Source organism: Panthera tigris, chromosome F3 (genome assembly GCF_018350195.1).
Source record: "Panthera tigris isolate Pti1 chromosome F3, P.tigris_Pti1_mat1.1, whole genome shotgun sequence".
In the NCBI taxonomy this organism is placed as follows: domain Eukaryota; kingdom Metazoa; phylum Chordata; class Mammalia; order Carnivora; family Felidae; genus Panthera; species Panthera tigris.
In genome coordinates, this window is record NC_056678.1 from 6,828,104 (window position 1) to 6,848,868 (window position 20,765).

General features: G+C 45.5%; 1 protein-coding gene across 7 annotated transcripts in view; it reads left to right on the plus strand.

The window, feature by feature from the left end:
* AKT3 (AKT serine/threonine kinase 3) overlaps positions 1 to 20,485 on the plus strand; it is a 304,267-nt gene extending 283,782 nt beyond the window's left edge. For all 7 annotated transcript variants that reach the window (XM_042976947.1, XM_007076970.3, XM_042976948.1 and 4 more), the window contains 2 exons: positions 9,820 to 9,922; positions 16,934 to 20,485. In XM_042976947.1, the coding sequence (XP_042832881.1) occupies positions 9,820 to 9,922; positions 16,934 to 17,019 (189 nt within the window). In that variant the 3' untranslated portion in view covers positions 17,020 to 20,485. The remainder of the gene's footprint in view (positions 1 to 9,819; positions 9,923 to 16,933) is intronic.
* The last annotated feature ends 280 nt before the right edge of the window (positions 20,486 to 20,765 follow it).

Here is a 20,765-nt window from a genome sequence, read left to right on the forward strand (position 1 = left end):
AAGGTCAGAGACAGTAAGAAGTGGCATGGGTTTCAGTCTGTCCTGTGGGCTCCAGTTCCTGCTTCTGGGTTTCGCTGTGTTCTTCTCCCTGCTTTACACGCATCCTCCCCTCCCACCCCCTGCCCTACAGATGCCAAGCTCCACGTGTCCTTGAACGTGAAGACAGCAGCCTCACAGAGACTGCATGACCAGCTCTCTCCCTCTGGCCCATCCTCCTTCCTTCTCGTCCTCCCTCTTCTTCCTATGTCCCTCTCTGTCCTTCTCTTTCTCCCTCAGTCTTTCTCTCTCTCTCATGGACACACACACACACACACACACACACACACACACACGTGTTTCTGCTTCTCTGCTCGAACCCTGACTGACAGACTTCAGATTTCAGATTATAATGTGTGTATTTATTCTACATGGAGTTCTCTGAGCTTTCTGAACCTTTCACTAACAGTGGAAGAATTTTAGCCATTATTCCTAGAAATATATATTTTGTTTTACTGTCCCCTCTCCCTTTATAATTCCAATTACACATACATTTCGCCCTTTGATATTATCCCATTGGTCTTTGAAGTTGTGTTCATTTTTTTCTAATTTCTTCCTGTGCTCTGCAGACTGAAAAATTTCTATTGATAAATCTTCCAGGTTACCGACCTTCCTCAAATCTTTAAGTTGCTCTAAGCCCACACAGTGAATTTCTTATTTCATAGGTCATATTTTTCTGTTTTAGATTTTCCATTTGATTCCCTTTTTTTAATAGTTTCCATTTCTCCATCTCTTTATTCATTAGGAACATATTTTATCATTGAGCATAGTTGTAAAATCTGCTTGAAAATTCACATCTGCCAACAGAGTCCAGGCCTTGTTCACATCGTCTCCCTGATTGTCTCTTTGTGGTGGGTATGTCGTCTTCCCCTGTTTCTTTTGATGTGGCGTCAGTCTGGACTATGTCCTGGACACTGTGACTGACACACAGTAGCGCCTCTGAATCCTGTTAGATTACAGCAAAGAATTTTGAGTTTTTGTATTTGTAGGCAGTTTGTCATGGCCGAACTGAAACGGCAACGTCTGTGTCCTCCACAGGGAGCGTCAAAATTTTACGTTGGCTTATTTAGACTTCCCTGGGGAGCTTGGAGTCTGCCCTGTGCAAGTGCGGTTCGGGAGTCAGCCGGACACATGGGCGCACTAGACGCAGAACGTGGGGTTCCCCGTCTTTCACTCTCCCCACTTGAAGCTGCTGTGCCCATTTCCAACTCTGTCTTCTCATTATTTAATGAGTTATTTGAGTTTCTGGTCACCTGTCAAGAAATGTTCGTTGGTATTGTAAAGCTTAGCAGATGACGTAGTTAAATAACGTTTGCCAAAGATTTATTAGTTTTGTTAGAAATAAATTCCTCTTTTTCATATTCCCACTTCTCCTGGGTGTGTGCACATTCACATACACACACAGCATAAAACCAGTTTTTTAGGACAACAGAGATTAAATAAACCTACCTAAGCTTAGTTACTCTCTTGAATTGTTTTAAAGAGATAGAGTTAAAGCCTTAGATTATTGTCTATGGCATATCTAAGCATCCAGTAGCGTTAGCGTTTTTTTTTTTAAATTGTCCTCCACTTTCTGTTTTTTTTTTTTAATGTTTTTTATTTATTTATTTATTTATTTTGAGAAAGAGAGCACATGCCTCAGTGGGAGAGGGGTAGGGAGAGAGGGAGAGAGAGAATCCCAAGCAGGCTCTGTGCTGTCAGTGTAGAGCCTGATGTGGGGCCTGATCCCCCAAACTGTGAGATCCTGGCCTCAGCCAAAACCAAGAGCCAGATGCCCAACCGACTGAGTCTCTCAGGTGCCCCAAAGTGTTGGCAGTTTTTGTTGCTAGTATCTGTGTTCATAGTCTTTTTTGATCCATATCAGAGTGGTGGACATAACCATGGTATTCAAATAGGATGACAATTAGGGTTCCGTAGTCACTGTATCCATTTTTCCTGCAAGTTTCAAGCCCTGCTTTGTATTTCTAGAGCGCCTACACTGAAGACAGAAGGAAGAGCACAGAAAGCGGATGGTAACAATTGATTGGTTGCTGGGGAAGGGTAGAGGACACTGACCCTAAGAGACCGTGGTGTCTGTACTCCCTGGCTGTCATTCCAGCCACACCAGGAGTGGGGACTATGACTTACTATAATAAGTTCAGGGACATGTTTTCTCTCTGTTCTTTCATTTATGCCAAAAACCTACACAGTGCTTTAGAAACATTGCAGATGATAGCATGACTTGGTAACTTGTAACTCTGGTAGAGGAGTAGCGTGGGAGTAGTAAGGGGCTGCAGCATTGCTGCCTCTCTGTGGTCTTGAGGCTGGACAAGTAAATGCACCCTGATGATGCCTTTGCAGTAAACTGCAAGCAAAGTCCAGAAGCCAGCACTGCGATCTTCGTGTTTACATTGTCCGGAACTACGTATCCTGAAAACAGACTAGCTTTCAAAGAAAGAGATGTCCTAGGTTTATCACGTTTGTTGGGAAAATAGGTCAAGTTTGCAGTTCATGACACCGCGGCCATCCATCGAGTAGGCAGCTGAGGTGTAGAGTTGAGTGTTTCTGGACTTGGCCTGTACTTTCGCGTTCCTAAACGAGAGTTTGCAGTTGACACAGGAGTGTTTTGAGAATATGTCCTGAGTGAGGGAGGGAAAATTAAGATGATACTGGTTTAAAGGCAAAAATAAAATGGGATGTGATCATCTGCTAGGACTGCTATGACAAAGTACCACGGACTGGGTGACTTCATGGAAGTTGGTTTTCCTGAAGTTCTGGGGGCTGGACGTCCAAGATCAGGAGACTGGCAGGGTTGGTTGCTTTCTTCTGAAGCCTCTTTCCTTGGCTTGTGAATGGCCACCTTACCTGCTCATCCTCACGTGGTCTTTCCTCTCCTGTGCGTGCCTCCGGAGTCTCTGTGTGTGTCCACATTTCCTCTTCCTGCAAGGACACCTGTCAGGTTGGACTGAGGCCCACACTGACACCTTGTTCTAATGGAGTCATCTCTTGAAAGGCCATCTCTCCCAGCACGGCCCCTGGGGATTAGGACTCCCAACATCTGGATGTGGGGGAGGGGGCACAATTCAGCCCAGAAGAATTAAATATTTGAAATGTGTTCAATGGTTTAGAGTGAACATCTGCCCTGGAGCTCTGAGGAAACCGCGGCTTGGTGTCCCCAGATTTGCGTGGTAGCACCTCTGTTGGGGCCTGTGGTGGTTCTTTGCATGTTCTCTCTCATCCCTTTCCCTATAGGGTTCTTGCTTCCCTGTGTGGATGTTTCTATTTTACTGGGTCCTCTTCTGCTACTGTGTGTGAGTTGAGGGGAGGAAATATGCTCCCAGCACGAATGTCTTGACTTTGACTGACGTCCAGAGAAGCAGTCAAAGGCAAAGGCGTTTTCATGCCGTGTCTCTCCAGGCGCCACGGTAGAGAGAGCTTGGGATCGGGAGAGGGAGGGTTTGCTGCTCTGGTTGTTACTTGTGTCATCTTCAGCAAGTCATTTTACTAAGTGTGCTTCAATCTCCTTGTTTCTACAAGGGTAGACTGCATGCTCTCTGACAGCTCCCTCCAGCCCCAAGATCGATGTTTTCGTTTATTCGTGCCACTAAGTGGCAAGCGCTGTTCTAGGAACTGGGGGTGTGACATCACTGCAAAACCAAGTCCCAGATGAGACAAGTATGAAACAACTAGCAAGATGGTAGATTTAATCTCAACCATATCAGGAGTCACACTGAGGGCAGATGGTCTAAATGCCACAATTAAAAGAGATTGTCAGGTTGGACAGAAAGCAAGAATCACCTGTATGCTGCCTACAAGAAACCCATCTAAATGTAAATTACAAATAGATAAAGATAAAAGGATGGGAAACCATGTACCATGCTTATACTAATCAAGAACTAGAGTGGCTGTATCAGTATCCCATGAAGAAGATTTCAAGGCAATGTTATCGGAGATGAGGAGGATTGTTTCATCATGATATAGGGATCAGTTCATCAAGAGGATGTAAAAAACCTTAATTATTTTTGCATCTAATAACAAAACTTAAAATACATAAAACAAAAATTAATAGAACTGAAAGAAAAAACAAGTAAATCCACATTATAGTTGGGCATGTCAATGCCTGTTTTCAAATAATTGATACAAGCAGCAGAGAGAAAATCGTTAGGTTATGAAAGAGTTTAGCAATCCCATCCACCAACTTAATCTAACTGACACAGAACCCCATCCGACAACAGAACAGTATTCATTCTCCTCAAGATCACATAGATCGTTTGCCATTGAGCAGAACAACTCTATAAATCTTAAAGGATTCAAATAGTTTTAAAGCATGAAAAGAGAATAAAAACAAATCAAAACAGAGATACGTGGAAAATCCTCAAGTATTTGGAAACTCAGCACAATTTTCAATAATCTGTGGGTCAAACAAAGAAATCAAAAGGGAAATTAGAAAGGATTTTGAACAGACTAAAAATGAAAACAAAGCTTGTTCTGCTGTGGGATAGCTAACATAATACCTCAAGGGAAATTTGTAGCACTGAAGGACTGCATTTGAAAGGAAGAAAGGTCCAAGATCAGTGACCTTATCTTCCACCTTAAGAAACTAGAAAAAAAGAACAAATTAAACTCCATTACACAGAAGAAAGGAAATTATAAAGATTGGGGCAGCAGTCAATGAAATTAAAAAAAAATAAAAAAAAATAAAATCAATGAAAAGAAAACTGGTTCTTTGAGAAGATTAACAAAATTGAGAAATTTCTAACCAAAGTGAACAGAAAAGCAGGAAGACAAGTTATGAATATCATGAATGAGAGGGGTGGCTTCACTATAGACTTTATGGGTATTAAATGGATAACAGGAAATAGTATGAAAATCTTCATGTCCATAAAACCAACAGTTTTGCTGAAATGGACAAATCTCTTGAAAGACACAAATTACCAAGAAGAAATAGATATCATGAATAGCCTTGTACCTGTTAAAGAAATTACATTTGTAGTTAAAATTCTTCCCACAAAAGACTCCCAAACCATTTGGTTTCACCAGTGAATTCTCCCAAACATTTACATGAGGAATAGTATCAATTCTATGCAAATCTTCAATTCTCTGGAGCAATAAGGCAGTATTTCCCAGTTCATTCTAGTAGTTTAGCTTAACCTGATACCAAATGCAGGCAAAGGTAATACAAAAAAAGAAAGCTATAGAACAATTTCCTTAATGAAATTATATACAAAAATACTTAATGTAATTTTAGCAAATCAAATCCAGCAATACATACAAGAATAGCACATCATCACCAAATGGGATTTATACTAGAAATACAGAGTTGGTTTAACATTTAAAAACCAACTACTGAAATTTACCATATTAACAATAACTAAGAAATACACATGGTTATCTCACTGGATGCAGGGAAAAAAAAGCATTCGAGAAAATCCAACATCCATCTGATTTAAACACAAAGCAAACCAACAAAAATGCTCCCAGTAAACCAGGAACTGGAAACTTCTCTGCCCTCATAAAGGACATCTAAGGAAAACTTATCACTAATATCCTAGTGGGGAAAGACTGAGTGATTTTCACAAAGTGAAGATGTTCACTCTGTTCAACATTGTACTGGAGTTTCTGGCCAGGGCAGGAAAAGAAGTAAAGAAAAAGAAATAAAATGCATTCAGATTGGAAAGAAAGAAGTAAGTCTGTCTTATTCAGGGACAACACTATTACCTATATAGAAAATCAGATGGAATCTATAAAAAAAACTACTAAAGTTTAACTCATTAGTTGTTTGATACAAGCTAAATATACAAAAGATTGCACAATACAAAAATAACTAAATGTATACAGCAGCAACGGACAATCCAAAATGGAAATTAATGTCACTTATGACTGCAACAGAAATATGAAGTACTTAGGGATACTTCTGACAAAGATGAAAGCCCTTCATACTGCAAACTAAAAAATATTGTAAGGAAATTAAAGACAATATACAGCAGGGGAGACATCTAATGCATTCATGATTTAGAAGACTCAGTATTTTTAAGATGATAGTTCTCTCAAAATTAATACATGAATTCAACACAATCTTAATCAATATGCTAGCAAGCTGTTTTGTAGAAATTGTTAGGTTCATTCTAAAATTCATCTGGAATGCCAAGGACTTAGAATAGCCAGAACAATTTTGACAAAAAAGAAAGTTGGAAAGCTTACATTGCCCAGCTTCAAGACTTACTAAGTTACAGGAATCAGGACAGTTTGTTCTGGACAGATAACATCTTTATTTGCCCACAGAGAATCTAGAAATCTAGACCCATGCATAACTGGTTAATTGACCTGGAATAGACGTGCAAAGATCACTCAGTCCAACAAATTGTGATGGTAAAATGCACATACATACTTTTTTAAAAAAGAATTTGCAGCATATACAAAATTAACTCAAAACAGATCATAGGCCTAAAGGTAGAGCCTTCTAGAAGAATATACAGGAGAAAACCTTTGCAGTGTTAAGTCACACAGAGACTTCGTAGATGAGAGTGGTGTGTGATCCACAAAGAAAAACTGACAAATCAGACAGCATCATTAGGAATGTGTGTTCTTCAGGAGGTACTGTTAAGAGAATGACAGGAAAAGTCACAAACTGGAAGAATATATGCAAATCGTAAATCTGATTAAAGACATACACGCAGATTGTGTGTAAAAAAAAAACAAAACTCTGCATTTCATGACAAAAAGGGGAGTGGGGCAAATATTAAACAGACGCTTCACCAAAGAAGTTACAAATTCATGAAAAATACGATTATTCATTAGGGAAATAAATACATTAAAACCATAGTGAAATACCACCGCACATCCAAATGTCTTTTACTGAAGAGACCAACCGAACCAGTAGTGGCAAGAACATAGTGGAACTTTGATCCACTGGTGGTAGTAACATAACATGAAGCGACCGCTTTGCAAAAACAGTTTGGCAGTTTCTTAAACAGTTAAATGTACATCTAGCATGTGACCCAGCCATTCCACTCTTTGGTATGTGTCCAAAATGAATGAAATCTCATCTCTGTACAAAGACTTGGACCTCAAGAGTCCTAGCAGCTTTATCTGTAATAGCCCCAAACTGGAAGCAACCCAGATGTCCACTGACAGGTGATGGGTAAACAGATGGCGGTACACCTGTATGACGGAACGTCACCCAGCCATGCAGTGGATGAGCTGTTGACACATGAAGTCACATAGACGGACGTCAAAATAATGGTGCTAACTGAAAAAAATCAGAGAAAGGATACATGCTATACGATTCCATTTACATACAAGTCCTGAAAATACAAACAAATCAATCATGGCACAAAGTGTGTCAGTCATTGCCTGCAGGGACGGAGGAGGGAGAGAGAGCTCACAACGGGCTCGTGAGGAAACAAACGTTTCTCCATCTTGATTTTGGTCATAGTTTCTTGGGTGAGTACACGTGTCAAAACATGTCACTTTGTACACTCCTGATATGTACAGTTTATTGTGTGTCAGTCAGCCCTCACCCTCACGGAGCTTCTGTTTTATTGGGAGAAGGTGTAATGGCAGTGACGGTAAACAAATGTAAGTCTGTTTTGCATGTGTGTGCGTAGGTGTATTGAGTCAGGTGCTGAAACACCATTTGGAGGAAAATGAAGCAGTGTGAGGATAGAAGGGGACGGGAGGGCGGCCACCTGGGAGAGGAGGCCAGGTAAGCCTTTGTAGCATTGGGACATCTGAGCAGCGACCAGCTTAAGCCTCCTGTGACCTTTGAAAACTGTTTGAGTGACCATTCTGGCTGTCACCTGAAAGGCTGGCAGCTTTTCTCCCAACTAGAAGGTCAGTCTTTGCCCTCAGAGGGGGGCCGCTGGGAAGGGTGGGCAGAGGTTAGCAAAGCCAATGGCACATGCCCAGAAACCCACCTCTGCCAAGAAGAGCTTCTTGTGGCGAATTTTTGCTTGGAAGGACGTGGAGGAACCATTTTTTGAGCATTTGGAAAATGGTGACTCAACCAGAGCCCCAGTCTCCAGTTGTCTGCAGGTAGAGGCAGTGACCCCTCCTTCTTCAAAGAGGAAAGCCCCAAGTTCTCTGATCCCGATCACCTTTGCTGTTCCCGTGTGTGTAAGAACGCCCTTGAGTCTGAGAGGAAGAGGGAAGACTTCCGTCAGTGGAGCGAGTGCTCGCGTGGCCTGGGGAGCATCCCAGAGCAGGGTGCGTGTGACAGAGGAGCTTGGCCCAGGTGAGATCAAGGCTGTGGGAAGAAAACCAGGCTGCTGTTCCGAAGCCACTGCCAGTGACGAGTGGAACCTGGATTAGGTCCGTCCCCCCAAAAGTGCTTGCTAATAACCGGGGCTGTGCACTGGGGGCAAAGAGAAGGAATGATAAGAAGAAAAGAGATTAAAAATGCTCTGTTACATGGGCCATAAACAGGTGTGGTCCTTCATTCTGAAAATGCGCTTTTAATTCTGCTCAGCCCCTGGTGTTTTAAAACATAGTCTGTTTAGAGAATAATTTAAAGATTTTTGCCTATTTAACATAAACTTGGTGACAGTAAGAGTGGGAAAATGCACCGAGTTAAAGCCAGTTGTGTGTTTCGTAAAATTTGTATAAAACATATTGATTTCTATCACTCTGTTTCCTGTTTTTCTGTACACACGGGAATTTTATTATAAAAGCAGTGTCTCCTGGGGTGCCTGGGTGGCTCAGTCCGGGTAAGCATCTAACTTTGACTCAGGTCATGATCTTGAGGTTTGTGAGTCTGAGCCCCACATCTGGCTCTGTACTGATGGGGCAGAGCCTGCTTTGGATTCTCTCTCTGCCCCTCCCCCATTCCCTCCCCCCCTCCGTCTCTCTCTCTCTCTCAAAATAAATAAAAATAAACCTTAAAAAAATAAAAACAATAAAAGCAGTATCTCGTATTCTGAATGGTACTCGTGAGAGCGTGTACTCTGATTCCAGGTCCTGGGTTGGGACTCCCTGTGTGAACAAGAAATCTGTAGACTCTCCTGTGAGGCCAGAGTCCCGACAAGCAGGAGTCACGCCCCAGCCAGTGGAGGTCACAGAGGCTCGGGCTTCTGTGGCTTCTGTGACCTTCAGCAGCCCCAGGCTTCCCCAGTGCCACACCTGCTGCAGGTCTGAGGCAGAAGAATCCAGCTCTGTCAGTTCCTAGAGTGATCACTCTTGACCCTCTCTTGGGTCACTGTCCCCAACAAGGATCTGATGCAACCTAGGGACGCAACGTTTGCACCTAACTTCAGGGGCTACCAAGACCCCCGTCCCAGGGCAGGGGCAGGAGGTAATGCCCATCTGAAGTAAGCAGGTGTCATTCTGTGCCAAGGACAGGGGCAGCACCCGGTGACCTGGAATAACTGTCACTAGGTTGTGTTCTTAATGATACAGCCTGGTGGGCCAGGCGCCAGCGAGAGAACCGAGGGCAGGTCGTGCTTCTGCTGCACTGGGTAGAGCCTGCATTTTGTTACAGGGGTTTACATCTGTATGGTTTGTGTGCATGTTTGTTACTGGGGGAAAAACTAGGACTTTTCAGTATCCTCTTTGCACCCTGTTCTTTGGTGTTCATGTGTTCTATTTCACACAATCCCTCCAATTTTATACAGAACAACCAAGTACCTCCTGTTCTGTGCTCCCAACTGTTGACTGGGAAGCCGAACGCCACGTCTCCCATACACAGTGACTCAGAGTGTGGTCTCTCTGGCACTGTTCACTTCACTATTTGCTCCCTAATTTTATCCTAGAAATTAATTTTCCTAAATTGCAATCTGTTAACAGGACTCTTGTTCTTTCTTCTTGCAGCTTGTACCTCCTTTTAAGCCTCAAGTAACATCTGAGACAGATACCAGATATTTTGATGAAGAATTTACAGCTCAGACTATTACAATAACACCACCTGAAAAATGTAAGTAAACCTAATAGTTGAAAATGTTTGACTATAATTGAAGAAAACAGCCACTTTTTTAAAAAAAAATTTTTTAATGTTTATTTTTGAGAGAGACAGAGTATGAGCAGGGGAGGGGCAGACAGAGAGGGAGATACAGAATCTGAAGCAGGATCTAGGCTGAGCTGTCAGCACAGAGTCCTACATGGGGCTCGAATCCATGAACCATGAGATCATGACCCGAGCTGAAGTTGGATGCTTAACCAGCTCAGCCACCCACGGGGCCCCTGATATTTTCTTATCGGATATTTTCAAGATCAAAGTTCACAGTGACTTACTCCATTCCACTTAAGAATGTGGAGTCCCTGGGGCTCCAACTTTTGATTTTAGCTCAGGTCATGATCTCGCAGTTCCTGAGTTCGAGCCCCTCATTGGGCTTTGTACTGACAGTGAGGAGCCTGCTTGGGATTCCTTTCTCTCTCTCTCTCTCTCTCTCTCTCTCTCTCTCTCTGTCCCTTCCCTGCTTGAGTGCATTCTTTCTGTTTCTCTCATAAAAGAACATGGAGTTCTGAAGTGGAAATACCAAAGACCGTAGCTGAAGTAGCTGAGAGAAACGTTTTTGGGAGCCAGAAAAATTACATAAAGAAAAATTGCAGCCTGAGAATTACAGACTAAATTATAGACAACTTAGCCCTTGCTTACTATTCTAGCGCGCTCTTGCCATCCGCTGAGAGGATTCTGAGGTAGACCCTGCTGTGCGTCCCCAACTGCTCACTCCCAGACCACCCTCAGAATCGTGCTAATTCTAGTTTCCTGCGTTCTTAATAGTTCTAAATTCACTCTAAATGGAATCACCCTGTTTTTATTTAGCTTTGTCTTAAGCACTAATATCTGTAAAGACATAATTTTGTTTGCTAGTAACTTTTTGATACAAGTAAAGTGAATTACACGTGTGTTAAAACTAAACATTCATGCACCACGTAAGATCATTCCACAGACCCTAGTATGTGCACACTCTTCGATCAATATCCCAAACACGTGGGCTTTCAAGGAAAGAAATGTACCAGATAAAACTTCCAGACAAAACACTCTCATGCCGACAAAGGACTGTGTGTCTGTCGTCATTAGCTCAGCAGCGAGGATAAAATTGAGTGTGAGGGGCAGGCTTGAAAAGCCAGATGTCTTCCAGTCACACGTCTCTTGGCTCACAATCCCTTTGTGGTAGTTTTCTCTCCTCCTCTTCCCTTTAGGTCCCTTCCCACTGTTCTTCCCCCCTCTTTCCTTTGCGAAAGGCAGGGTAGCGGAAGTGCTTGTTCACAGCGAGGGTCCGCGAGCGGGAAGGTTGAGGCGCGGTGTTCTTCCAGCAGCGGACGTGGCCACCTGATGGTCTGGGGTTTCCAGCCCCGGGCCCGGGGCCTGACAACAAGGGGCTGTGAACACACCCTGAAGTGAAAAATATAACTACGTATGATACGCATAAGTGTGCTTTTCTTTCTTAAGATTTGCTGCAAGTTAAGAACCTCTTAACTTTAATTTTATAAAGGAAGAAATTGCAACCCAAAGAGAAATTGAGCTGCCCGAGTCCCTCAGTCAGTGTCAGCAGCCCTGCTAGGGCCCAGGCCAAGTTGTGAAAGATTAGTATGTTGAAGTGCTTCTCAGGGTGTATCCCCAGTGGGACGACGGGCTTCCGTTCTGTCTTGATCTTACAATGGTAAGAGTTGAAGACCATGTTGGACACCCTGTGCAGTCGTGGGCAGGTAGCTCAGGGCCCGCGTGAGCAGAATGGTGGGCACAGGCCGTGGCACCGATTCCGCTGGCCCCAGAGTGGACCGTGGCAGGCAATCCACTCGTCTGAAATGCTGGGCAGCACCAGTGAGGTGGTGGGTGGGCCCGTGAGCACTTTCCGCCATAGAACGTTTGCTAGGCCTCATCATTTGGATATGCTGTCACCTGTGATCAGACCACATCCTGCCCTTGCCCACAACCCTCTGGTGGCTCCCTAAATCTGTACTCTAAATCCGACTGATCCCACTGGCTCCCACAGGCCTGTCTGATCCCGGCCTTCTCCTGCTCCATCTTGCCCCCCGTCCCTGCGTTCAGCCACCCCTGGAGCACGCCGTGCCTCACTGTGTTTTACCGTGCCTCAGCACTGGTGTGCTAAGCGTTGTCCTGCCTGCGGTGCTCTTTCCCTCGACGTGTGCATGAACAGCTCTTACTTGTCCTCACATCGCAGCTTAAAGGTCACTTTGTCAGAGAGCCTTCTTTAACCTCCCATCTAAAGAACGGTGCAGCATGTGGGACACCGTCTCCTGCCCCCCTTGATGCTGTACGTTGACGATTGCTGATGGTCTTCCAGTTAATGTGTTTATTCCTTTGTTTACTGTCTATATGTCCAACTAGAAAGCAGTAACCCTGAGAAGAACGACCTGGTTTCTTATTCACTGCTGGCCTCAGCTGCTAGCTGGGCACTTGGCCCGGTGTCAGTGCTCAGTAAACATATATTAAATGAATGAACTCTACAGGCAACATACTGGCAATAAATTCATATCTTTCACTCTAAGCGTCAATGGGCTAAACTAGTTCCAATCAAAAGACATAGGATAAGAAAACAAGATCCATCTCTGTGCTGTTTACAGGAGACCCATTTTAGACCTAAAGACAGCTGAAAATAAGAGGATGGAGAACCATCTATCATGCTAATGGTCGCCAAAAGAAAGCTGGAGTAGCCATACTTATATCAGACAATCTAGATTTTAAAATAAAGACTGTAACAAGAGATGAAGAAGGGCATTATATCATAATTATGTGGTCTGTCCGCCAAGAAAACCTAACAGTTGTAAACATTTATGCTCCAAACGTGGAAGCACCCAAATATATAAATCAATCACAAACATAAAGAAACTCATTGATAATGATACTGTCATAGTAGGGGACTAAATGATGAATAAGCATTATGGTGGGAGGCAGGGTAGGCTCCCGGCCAGAAGGTGGCCAGCTCTTTCCAGAGATCATACTGGATCATACTGATGGCCTCCACCCGCGTCCAGGATTTTGTGCTTCTTCTCGCCGCCCCACGTCATACCCACAGCAACCTAGAAGGTGAGGTCCCAACGTGTCTCTGTGTCAGCCACCACCTCTTCGAGTCCGTTTTCTCTAGTCAAGAGAGCTTTGGAATTTGTGGACTCTTTTAAGACAACTAGGTATGTGGTCTTGAAAGTCACAGAAATAGGGACAGTCTGTAAACGCAAAGCCACGAGGACATATTTTGCTTCCAAAGGTGGGAGTCCAGTCCCAGCAAGGATGAGCCTGGTGAGCCTGAAACGCAAGGCAAAGGGAACCGTAAAGGATGAGAAGAGACTGGGGTTGGGGGTGCCCCTGTTCACGTCCTGACTCTGCCACCCCGTCCCTGGAAAGGGGCGGGTCACTCTGCCCTCTGGGAAAGAGGATGCAGGGCTGGCTAATGTCCCCGGGCCCCGGCTTTCCCCTGCTGTGTGCCTGAGAAGCCATCTCTTTGGGAAAAGCACCTGAGTTGTGCAGCTTTGAATGGCCGTAGCTTTGATTTTATTGAAGTGCCACACAAACCGGTCTGTAGTGTTCTGTGTCCTGTGATGCATGCTTGGAGCGTGGTGACAGGCCCAGTACAGTAAACGCCCAGCAGAAGAGTGGGTATGAATCTGGGAGGACTTTGGGAGGCCAAAATATGATGCAGGGAGTGGAAGGGACCCCACAGACCAGCTCCCGAATCCAGGACTACGAGTAAGTTAAACCTCAGGCTCTGTGGCAGGTGCTGCCCTGGCCATCAGTCCTTTCTTCATACTGACTTGATTTAGAAGCCCTGGCGGTCAAGGCCCAGGTGTCTCCAGGATTCAACTTGCAGCCTCACCCCACACTCCAGACTCACATGGCACTGGTCGTGCTGAGAGCGTGTCGTTAACACATCCTCTGTGGCTTGATTTCTAGAACTTAGAAAATGAGGGGGACCCAGCACAGTTTCCAGAATATAATCTGAATCCGGCGTCTCAGCTTCTTGGTCAGCAGAACGGAATGTCGTGACAGAGCATTTTGTCACTAACAGCATCCGTGTCATTTTAGACGTGGGGAACGCTGTATCTGCCCAGTGACTCGCTGATTGAAAGGGTATAAAGTGTGTTTCTAGTGTGAGACCGGGGTCAGCAGGAGGCCTACACACTGTAGTACCTTCCAAGGTGGACCTCAGAATCGACCTATGAACGTGTGGCTGTTTCGGGTATCGGAACCCAGAAACCTGAGTCCAGCAGAGTCCTGCGTCTGACTGGGCGTCTGGTTTCCTGATTCTGCAGAGGGAGTGAGGGCCAGCTGAGGCCAGGGGGCGCCTGGTGGAGGGAGGGCCACAGCAGCCAGTCTTTACCTGGATGTCCCCCGGGTGCATCCTGGATTCTCGTAGGAGGCCAAATCAAAGGAGATCTGGTGAAGCCCCAAGCTTGATTACATTTCACTTGATCTTTTCTTGCAGCTCTGAGTGGTGGTGCTGGGATGGCCGTGGCCGTCCAGCGGCTAACACGCGGAGGTTTTGTTCCCAAAGCCTCCATGATATGTGACAGTTGTCTCCCCACTTGCCACCTTGCTTTTACGAGGCAGAATGGAGTTACTTTTTAGAACAAATCAGCAGTTAAACAAAATGTTCCTTCCCTGCAAACAGCTGTGGTCACGTGCCAGATTGTTCTCACTGGTGTTAGTTGAACAGATTTGGGAATGTGTCGTCTTGCATTCTACCCATGAATGGTCCTCTGCCTTCCCTTATACAGGAAAAGAGGATTTCTTTGAGATCTAGTAGCTTGTAATGCCATATAATTATAGTTGTTAAACACTAAGAAAATTGGGCGATGGATTGTTCCTCGGACTGGAGATTCTGATGCGGACTGGGGAGTTGACCTCTGCTTTCTTGTACCAGATAGGTCTCGTGTTTTTAGTGTGGGTCCTGTGTGTGGTCAGCATGGTTCCCTGCGACCCAGCTTTCAGAGCAGAAACCTGTTTGTGGACGGTGTGTTATTGCGTGCTCTGGCTCGAGCAGGCTGCTGTCCCCTCCCTCCACAGCCCCCCACCTGTGCAGATCAGAGGGCTGCCACTGCCTCCCCTGAGCACCTCCTCAGGGAAGGATCAGATACTGGCCCCAGGAGGCAGCTGTCCTGAGGGAATGGGGTCATCAGCATTAGAGAATTTCAAGGTGTGGGGCCCTGGCCTACTCATCTGTGAGACTGAGATTTCTTCGTGTTCGAAAATGTGATTATTACTCAAGCTACAGAACGAAGACTCTTAATTCTCAGCTGTCGTGCAGCCTAGAGCAGTAAATGCTCCTCCTCGGAAGGAAGCCTGGCCCCTCCTGTGTGGCTCCCGTGTGGTGTAGGGGCAGCATAGCACAGTCCCCTCTCTGCCCAGCCTCCTGCACGGGCAGTCCAGCCAATCTGCACGTTCATGGCGCAGAAAAACACGCAGCCAAACAAAGCTGTTGGTGGGGAAGACTCTTGCCTTGAAATGTGATTCGCGCAGAATGCTCCAAATTTGAACATTAAGCTTTCAGCTGCCTTTTCTCTAGAGTTTTTATACTTTGTGACTCAACAGGCCATCCCCAGCCCCTACCACCTCTTGTGCAGCTAAAAATACTGTGGAAGGTATTTCATCTAAATGATGCATGTGGTTTGCTTGATGCCTAGCAAATATTTGATAATAGGGAGGCAGAGATTTCCCCAAATCACAGGGCTTTCTAGAAATGCTGACGATATGCTTGTCAGCAGCAGGAAAGAAGCCCGTGGAGGTCCATGGTCTACATGGAGCAGGAAGCCACAGATCTTCTCCATGGACTGATTCCCACCTAATCCAGTGATATTTTCTGTTACATTCAAGGCCGAAAATGGTTAGCAACTTGATCCCTTTCTAGAATCTTCTGTATTCAAAATAGAATATTGAGAAGAAGCACAGTGAGGCAAGAGCAGAAACGTTTGCTCTCCAGAGGAATGTGTGTCATCGAGGAGCACAGAGAGTCATCCTTGTGTGACAGGCTGTGATTTCTCCCATGATGTGACGTACATGCTCTTAGAGAGGCTGGAAAATCCACTGGGGCTTTCACTGTGGGGCCAGCACGTGACCCCCGCACACTGGGAGAGAGCAGGAGGGGCTTTGCGGTCACCCCTGCACAGACGTGGAACCCCGAGGGTGGCCAGAGCCCGGAGCAGGTGCACAGGGGATGGTGTGGACTGGGGTGACTGAACACATGACGACGTACAAGGAGGAGCCTCCTGCTGGGTGGGACTTCAGTCACCAGAACGGTTATGAGAAGGGCTTGGGTGACCATTTGAGATCCTTCAAATGCCGGAAGGCAGGGAAGATGAGGGCGGCTAATGTGAAAGCAGCTTCCTCTGTGCCTTCGAGTGTCTTTCTGCTGTTGGTTTCCCGAGGAGCTAGTGTTTGGATGCTGACATCTTACCCTCTCTTTACTCTGGTTTAAAGTTGCATTTTAGGGAAATTGGGAATGGTGACTAAAGACAGATATGAGATGTAGAGTAAATAATGAGTCCTGTAAAATTACGGGCCCATATGAAGCTTTATTTTGCAGTCACACCTAAAGCACCATGAAAAAAAAATACGCACATTTAAAGGCAGTTGGTAGCGGATTCTAGACAAACATGGTGCCTTAGGGTTTGATCCCTGTAATTTTGACATGCGCGGTTTCATGAAATTGAGGGTTACCGAATCTCGTCTGTTCCTTCTTATTTAAGAAAAATCTTTTCAATAGTATTTTTTTCACAGCATCCTGAGTCTTAAGATGGTCATGTCTTGAAGGAGATGATTTGATGTTATCTCTTTGTGGATCGTGTGTTTGAAAGTGAGATTGTTTGGGGATTAAGTTTAATTAGTCTGTGTTTTGCTGACAAACCCGAGTTTCTAGGAGCTCGTTGCCTCTGTTAATCCTCATGATGCTAGAAGTTCAAACTAAGAAGACCAGAGATGGTGGTGCAAAAGGTAAACGTACGCTAAGTGGCCGCTTTCTGCCCGCAGATGACGAGGACGGCATGGACGGTGTGGACAGCGAGCGGCGGCCACATTTCCCTCAGTTCTCCTACTCGGCCAGCGGCCGGGAATAAGGCCCTCATTCTGCTCCTTCACGGTCATCCTGGATTTTCTTCCTCAAGATGATTCCTGGACACCACACCAGTCGTAGCTCTTACAAAGCAGGAGCGCCTCCAGACACCCCAGCCCACGCACACCCCCACGAGAACACACCTGTACGCAAACACACCTGTTTGTTTTTGCATGAAATTGTATCTCCGTCTACGGTCTCATGCTGCTGCTGCTACTGTCTTACTGTCCTATAAGCAACTTTAAGAGGTAATTTTACAGTCTTTGGAAGTCACGAGCCCGCCATTGTTCACTTGTGCACAGTTGTCATCTTTTGATCTTTTGGTTTTTGTTTTTCCCTAACAGTGAAGGCTAAATGAGATACACTGAGTCTAGGTACATTTTTTAACTTTCTAGAAGATAAATCAAAAACTAATTAGACTAAGAAGATTTAGCGTATAATTCAGAGTAAGCGATTGCGGCAGGGTGGTGATGTGCATATGCGGGTTGTAGGAGAGCCTATCAGATCAGTGCACAGAGTGGGGAACTCGCACGCAGACCTGGCTGGAGTCCGTAGGGAAGCATCCGAGAGAAGGCCTGACCAACCGTTGAGCTAGCTCGATAGACACACACTTAATCCCTGTCGGACGCTGCCGAGGAAGCCTGCCGCCCCACCCGGACGTCCAGACCTCACTGGCGGCTGGCGGCAGACGAACACTGTCCTTCCGGGGAAGGAGGCATATGCACAGCAGAGGCAGGTCACTTAAAGGGGCTATGAAACCATTTGCACCAGAGAGCATTTTTCTTTTTTCCCTGTGCTTGGAAACCTTTTTCCCTTCTTGATATTTATCACCTCTGATGGCTGAAGAATGTAGACAGGTATAATGACCCTGCTTTTCACCAAAATTTGTACACCGAGGTAAACAGGTGTTTGCCTTATTTGTTTTAAGTTTTTACTTTGAGTTCTACGTGAATTCGCTTTTTCTCGGATGTTAAATCTTTGAATGTCCTTTTATGATTTTGTTTATATTGCAGTAGTATTTATTTCTTAGTGAAGAAAACTGTGTGTCATGTTAGCAAATGCAGCGCCAACTTACATGAAATAGACTCACTGCAGTTTATTTGGACCCGTGTGCAAGGATGTACACGCCAATGAGAGGCATGCACTTTTTCTCCTATGTGACAAAATCGGACGAGGCTCTGAAATTGTACATCTTGGTTAGAATTTGGCTTTGGGAGAAGAGATGCTGTCATTTAACCCCTTGGTGCTGAAAGTGAGAAAAATCCCCAACTCTCCAAGCCGAGGGGTTAATGAGACAGAAGGATGTCGGTGTTGCTCATTCGAGGATGGAAAGGCTCTGACGCCTGGCGACGTAACGCGGGGGAGGAAACCGAGACCCGCGTGACCGTGAGAAACCAACTTGACTTGGCAAAAGGAACGCATCTCGAGTATTTACAAAGTAGGCAGTAAGGGGTGAGAACCTGGTGTGTTTATTCCGCTCATGGTACATTTATCACTGAATTAAGCCATCAGGGAAAACACAAAACAACACAAAAAAAGAACACCTCCAACTTTTCTTTTTCTGTATATACTCATGTCCCCCAATTCCAACATTTCTCACTGAGAGGGGACATGTATGCAAACCTCATCTTTCTCCTTCATTAATGATGATCTTCAGATTAAACCCTTTGGTGCTAGGAGCTGACATTTTCCAAAGCAGCCTATGAAGTCCGGGGGCCGGGGGCCCTGTTGCGGAAGCTGGCAGCCGGCCCCACGGAGCGTTCGTGGGGATGGATCGGTCACGTGATCTGACAGCTCCCCGTGGAAGACTGCGGCATGACGTGCTGTCACTGTCGAGATGCGTTGTGCGCAAGAGCGAGTGACTTTCTGAGTAGGATGAATCATATTCATACGCAGATGTCTTAGCCTCGTGACGCTGGAAGTGTGGTCTGTACAGGAGACGCCACTGCTGGCGGTGGGCGGGCCACTGGGGCTGAGGGGGTTAAAGGGCATTTTACTAAGGCAGCTAAGACATATTCAGACATAGGTTTTATCCTAATTTTTCATATTTCTACCTGAGTGAAGTTCATCCTCAGCATCGAGTAGGAAGTTACAGGAAATGGTAGTTCATTCCTTCTGACACATGTAGCTTCACTTTTTTGTTTTTTCTTCCCTTGGAATTATGTTGAATGTTTCACTTTGACTAGAAAGTAGACTAGGAGGTATGTCCTGTAAGTTGTCTCGCATCCATTATATACAAGAGGAACAGGGAGAGGCAGAGAAGGCGGCTGAGGCTGGCCGAGGTTTGTGCGGAGCGTCCGTCCCTTTCGAGGAAAAGGGGGGGGGGCCCGTACACTAAGCACTTCGATAGCTTTCCCCCCCACCCCCCCCAAACCTTAAGGTGATTTCCATGACCCTGGCCAAGGACACTTCCTAAAGGTTAAGGACCGCGTGGACGGTGCCCCGGGCTGGCCAAGCCTCCCAGCCAGCTCTCCAGGCCCAGTCACTCTCGGCCTCGAGATCCGTCAGAGGCACCGAGGTGTTTCCAGACTTCCCCCTCCCCCGCTCTCACCCCCAGGTCTCAATCAGCTGGCGCCGAGGACCGACAGGTAACACGTGTGTGTAGAGGGAGATTTCTGGAGATTTCTGCACCTGCCCTCCAGGCTGCCCGTGGCTGTGGCATGGGCCGCCGGCAGATGGCAAGGCCTGAAACCCGGGATCGTTCTATCAGAGTTCGGTTCAGACTTTGTGGACTCCACCCCATACTAACTCTCGTGAAGTCTGCCCTCTTGTCTCAGTGCAGCCACCTGGGAGGAAGTTGGCCATTTCTGCTTGGATTTCTGGCAGGTTGCTCACAGCTTTGCTTTCTACACTAATTACATAGCATTATTCCAGTATTTTCCATTTTCCCGTACCTGATTTCCGGCTTCTTAAAGCTGACTGTTCTTGCAGGGGCCCCTTGCTTCTCCTAGAGTACAAAGGTAAGGGCCTCCCTTACTAACTGCAGGGTCTCTGTATTACACCTCAACGTACACACTTTGCTGCTACTGTTTGTACTGTCTACAGTAGAATTTCCTTATCTTGCTCCTGGTAGTGCATTACAGGCAAGCATGAAATGTAAAGTATTTATTTAAATAAAAAGAAAACCTCTAAATTGGTAATTGAATTACCTCCCTGTAGCTTTATAGTTTGTGACATTTCTTGACCTTGCTAGTTCTTTCATTAGATCCGCGCAAGATCTAGTCATCTGGTTAAGGATTTTAAGCAGACGCAACTATGAACCCAAGAAACTGTATTACTCTTACTGTTGGTCATACTAAAACTAAAACTGTTCATTTCCTTAAGTATATGACCCACAAGGATGTGAAATAACTACAAGAAACTGTTTTTGTACACTGTACATCCTTAGTATTTTTACACGTATATGATAGGGATGCACATTATTTTCCTTCGTACAGACAGCTTAAATAAAGCACTATGTCAATCTGCTACTTCTCTGTTTATTGTTGTTGGACGTGGTTCTGTAATCTCAGAAAATCTTTTCTGGAAAACAAAGAGATTTTTAATAGCTCCAGCTGGTATTAACCTACCCTACATAAAATGTGACAGGAAAATACAGCAGTTTCTTGTAGCCCCGAACGCACACACAGGATTATGTTGTTACTTCGGTGACGTGGCAGTAGTGTGGTCGTGCAGACTCGAAGGGCCGCTTCCGAAGGGGAGACGCCGACCGCGCCGCGGTGGGTTCGGGGCAGGTCTCCCGTGAAGTCA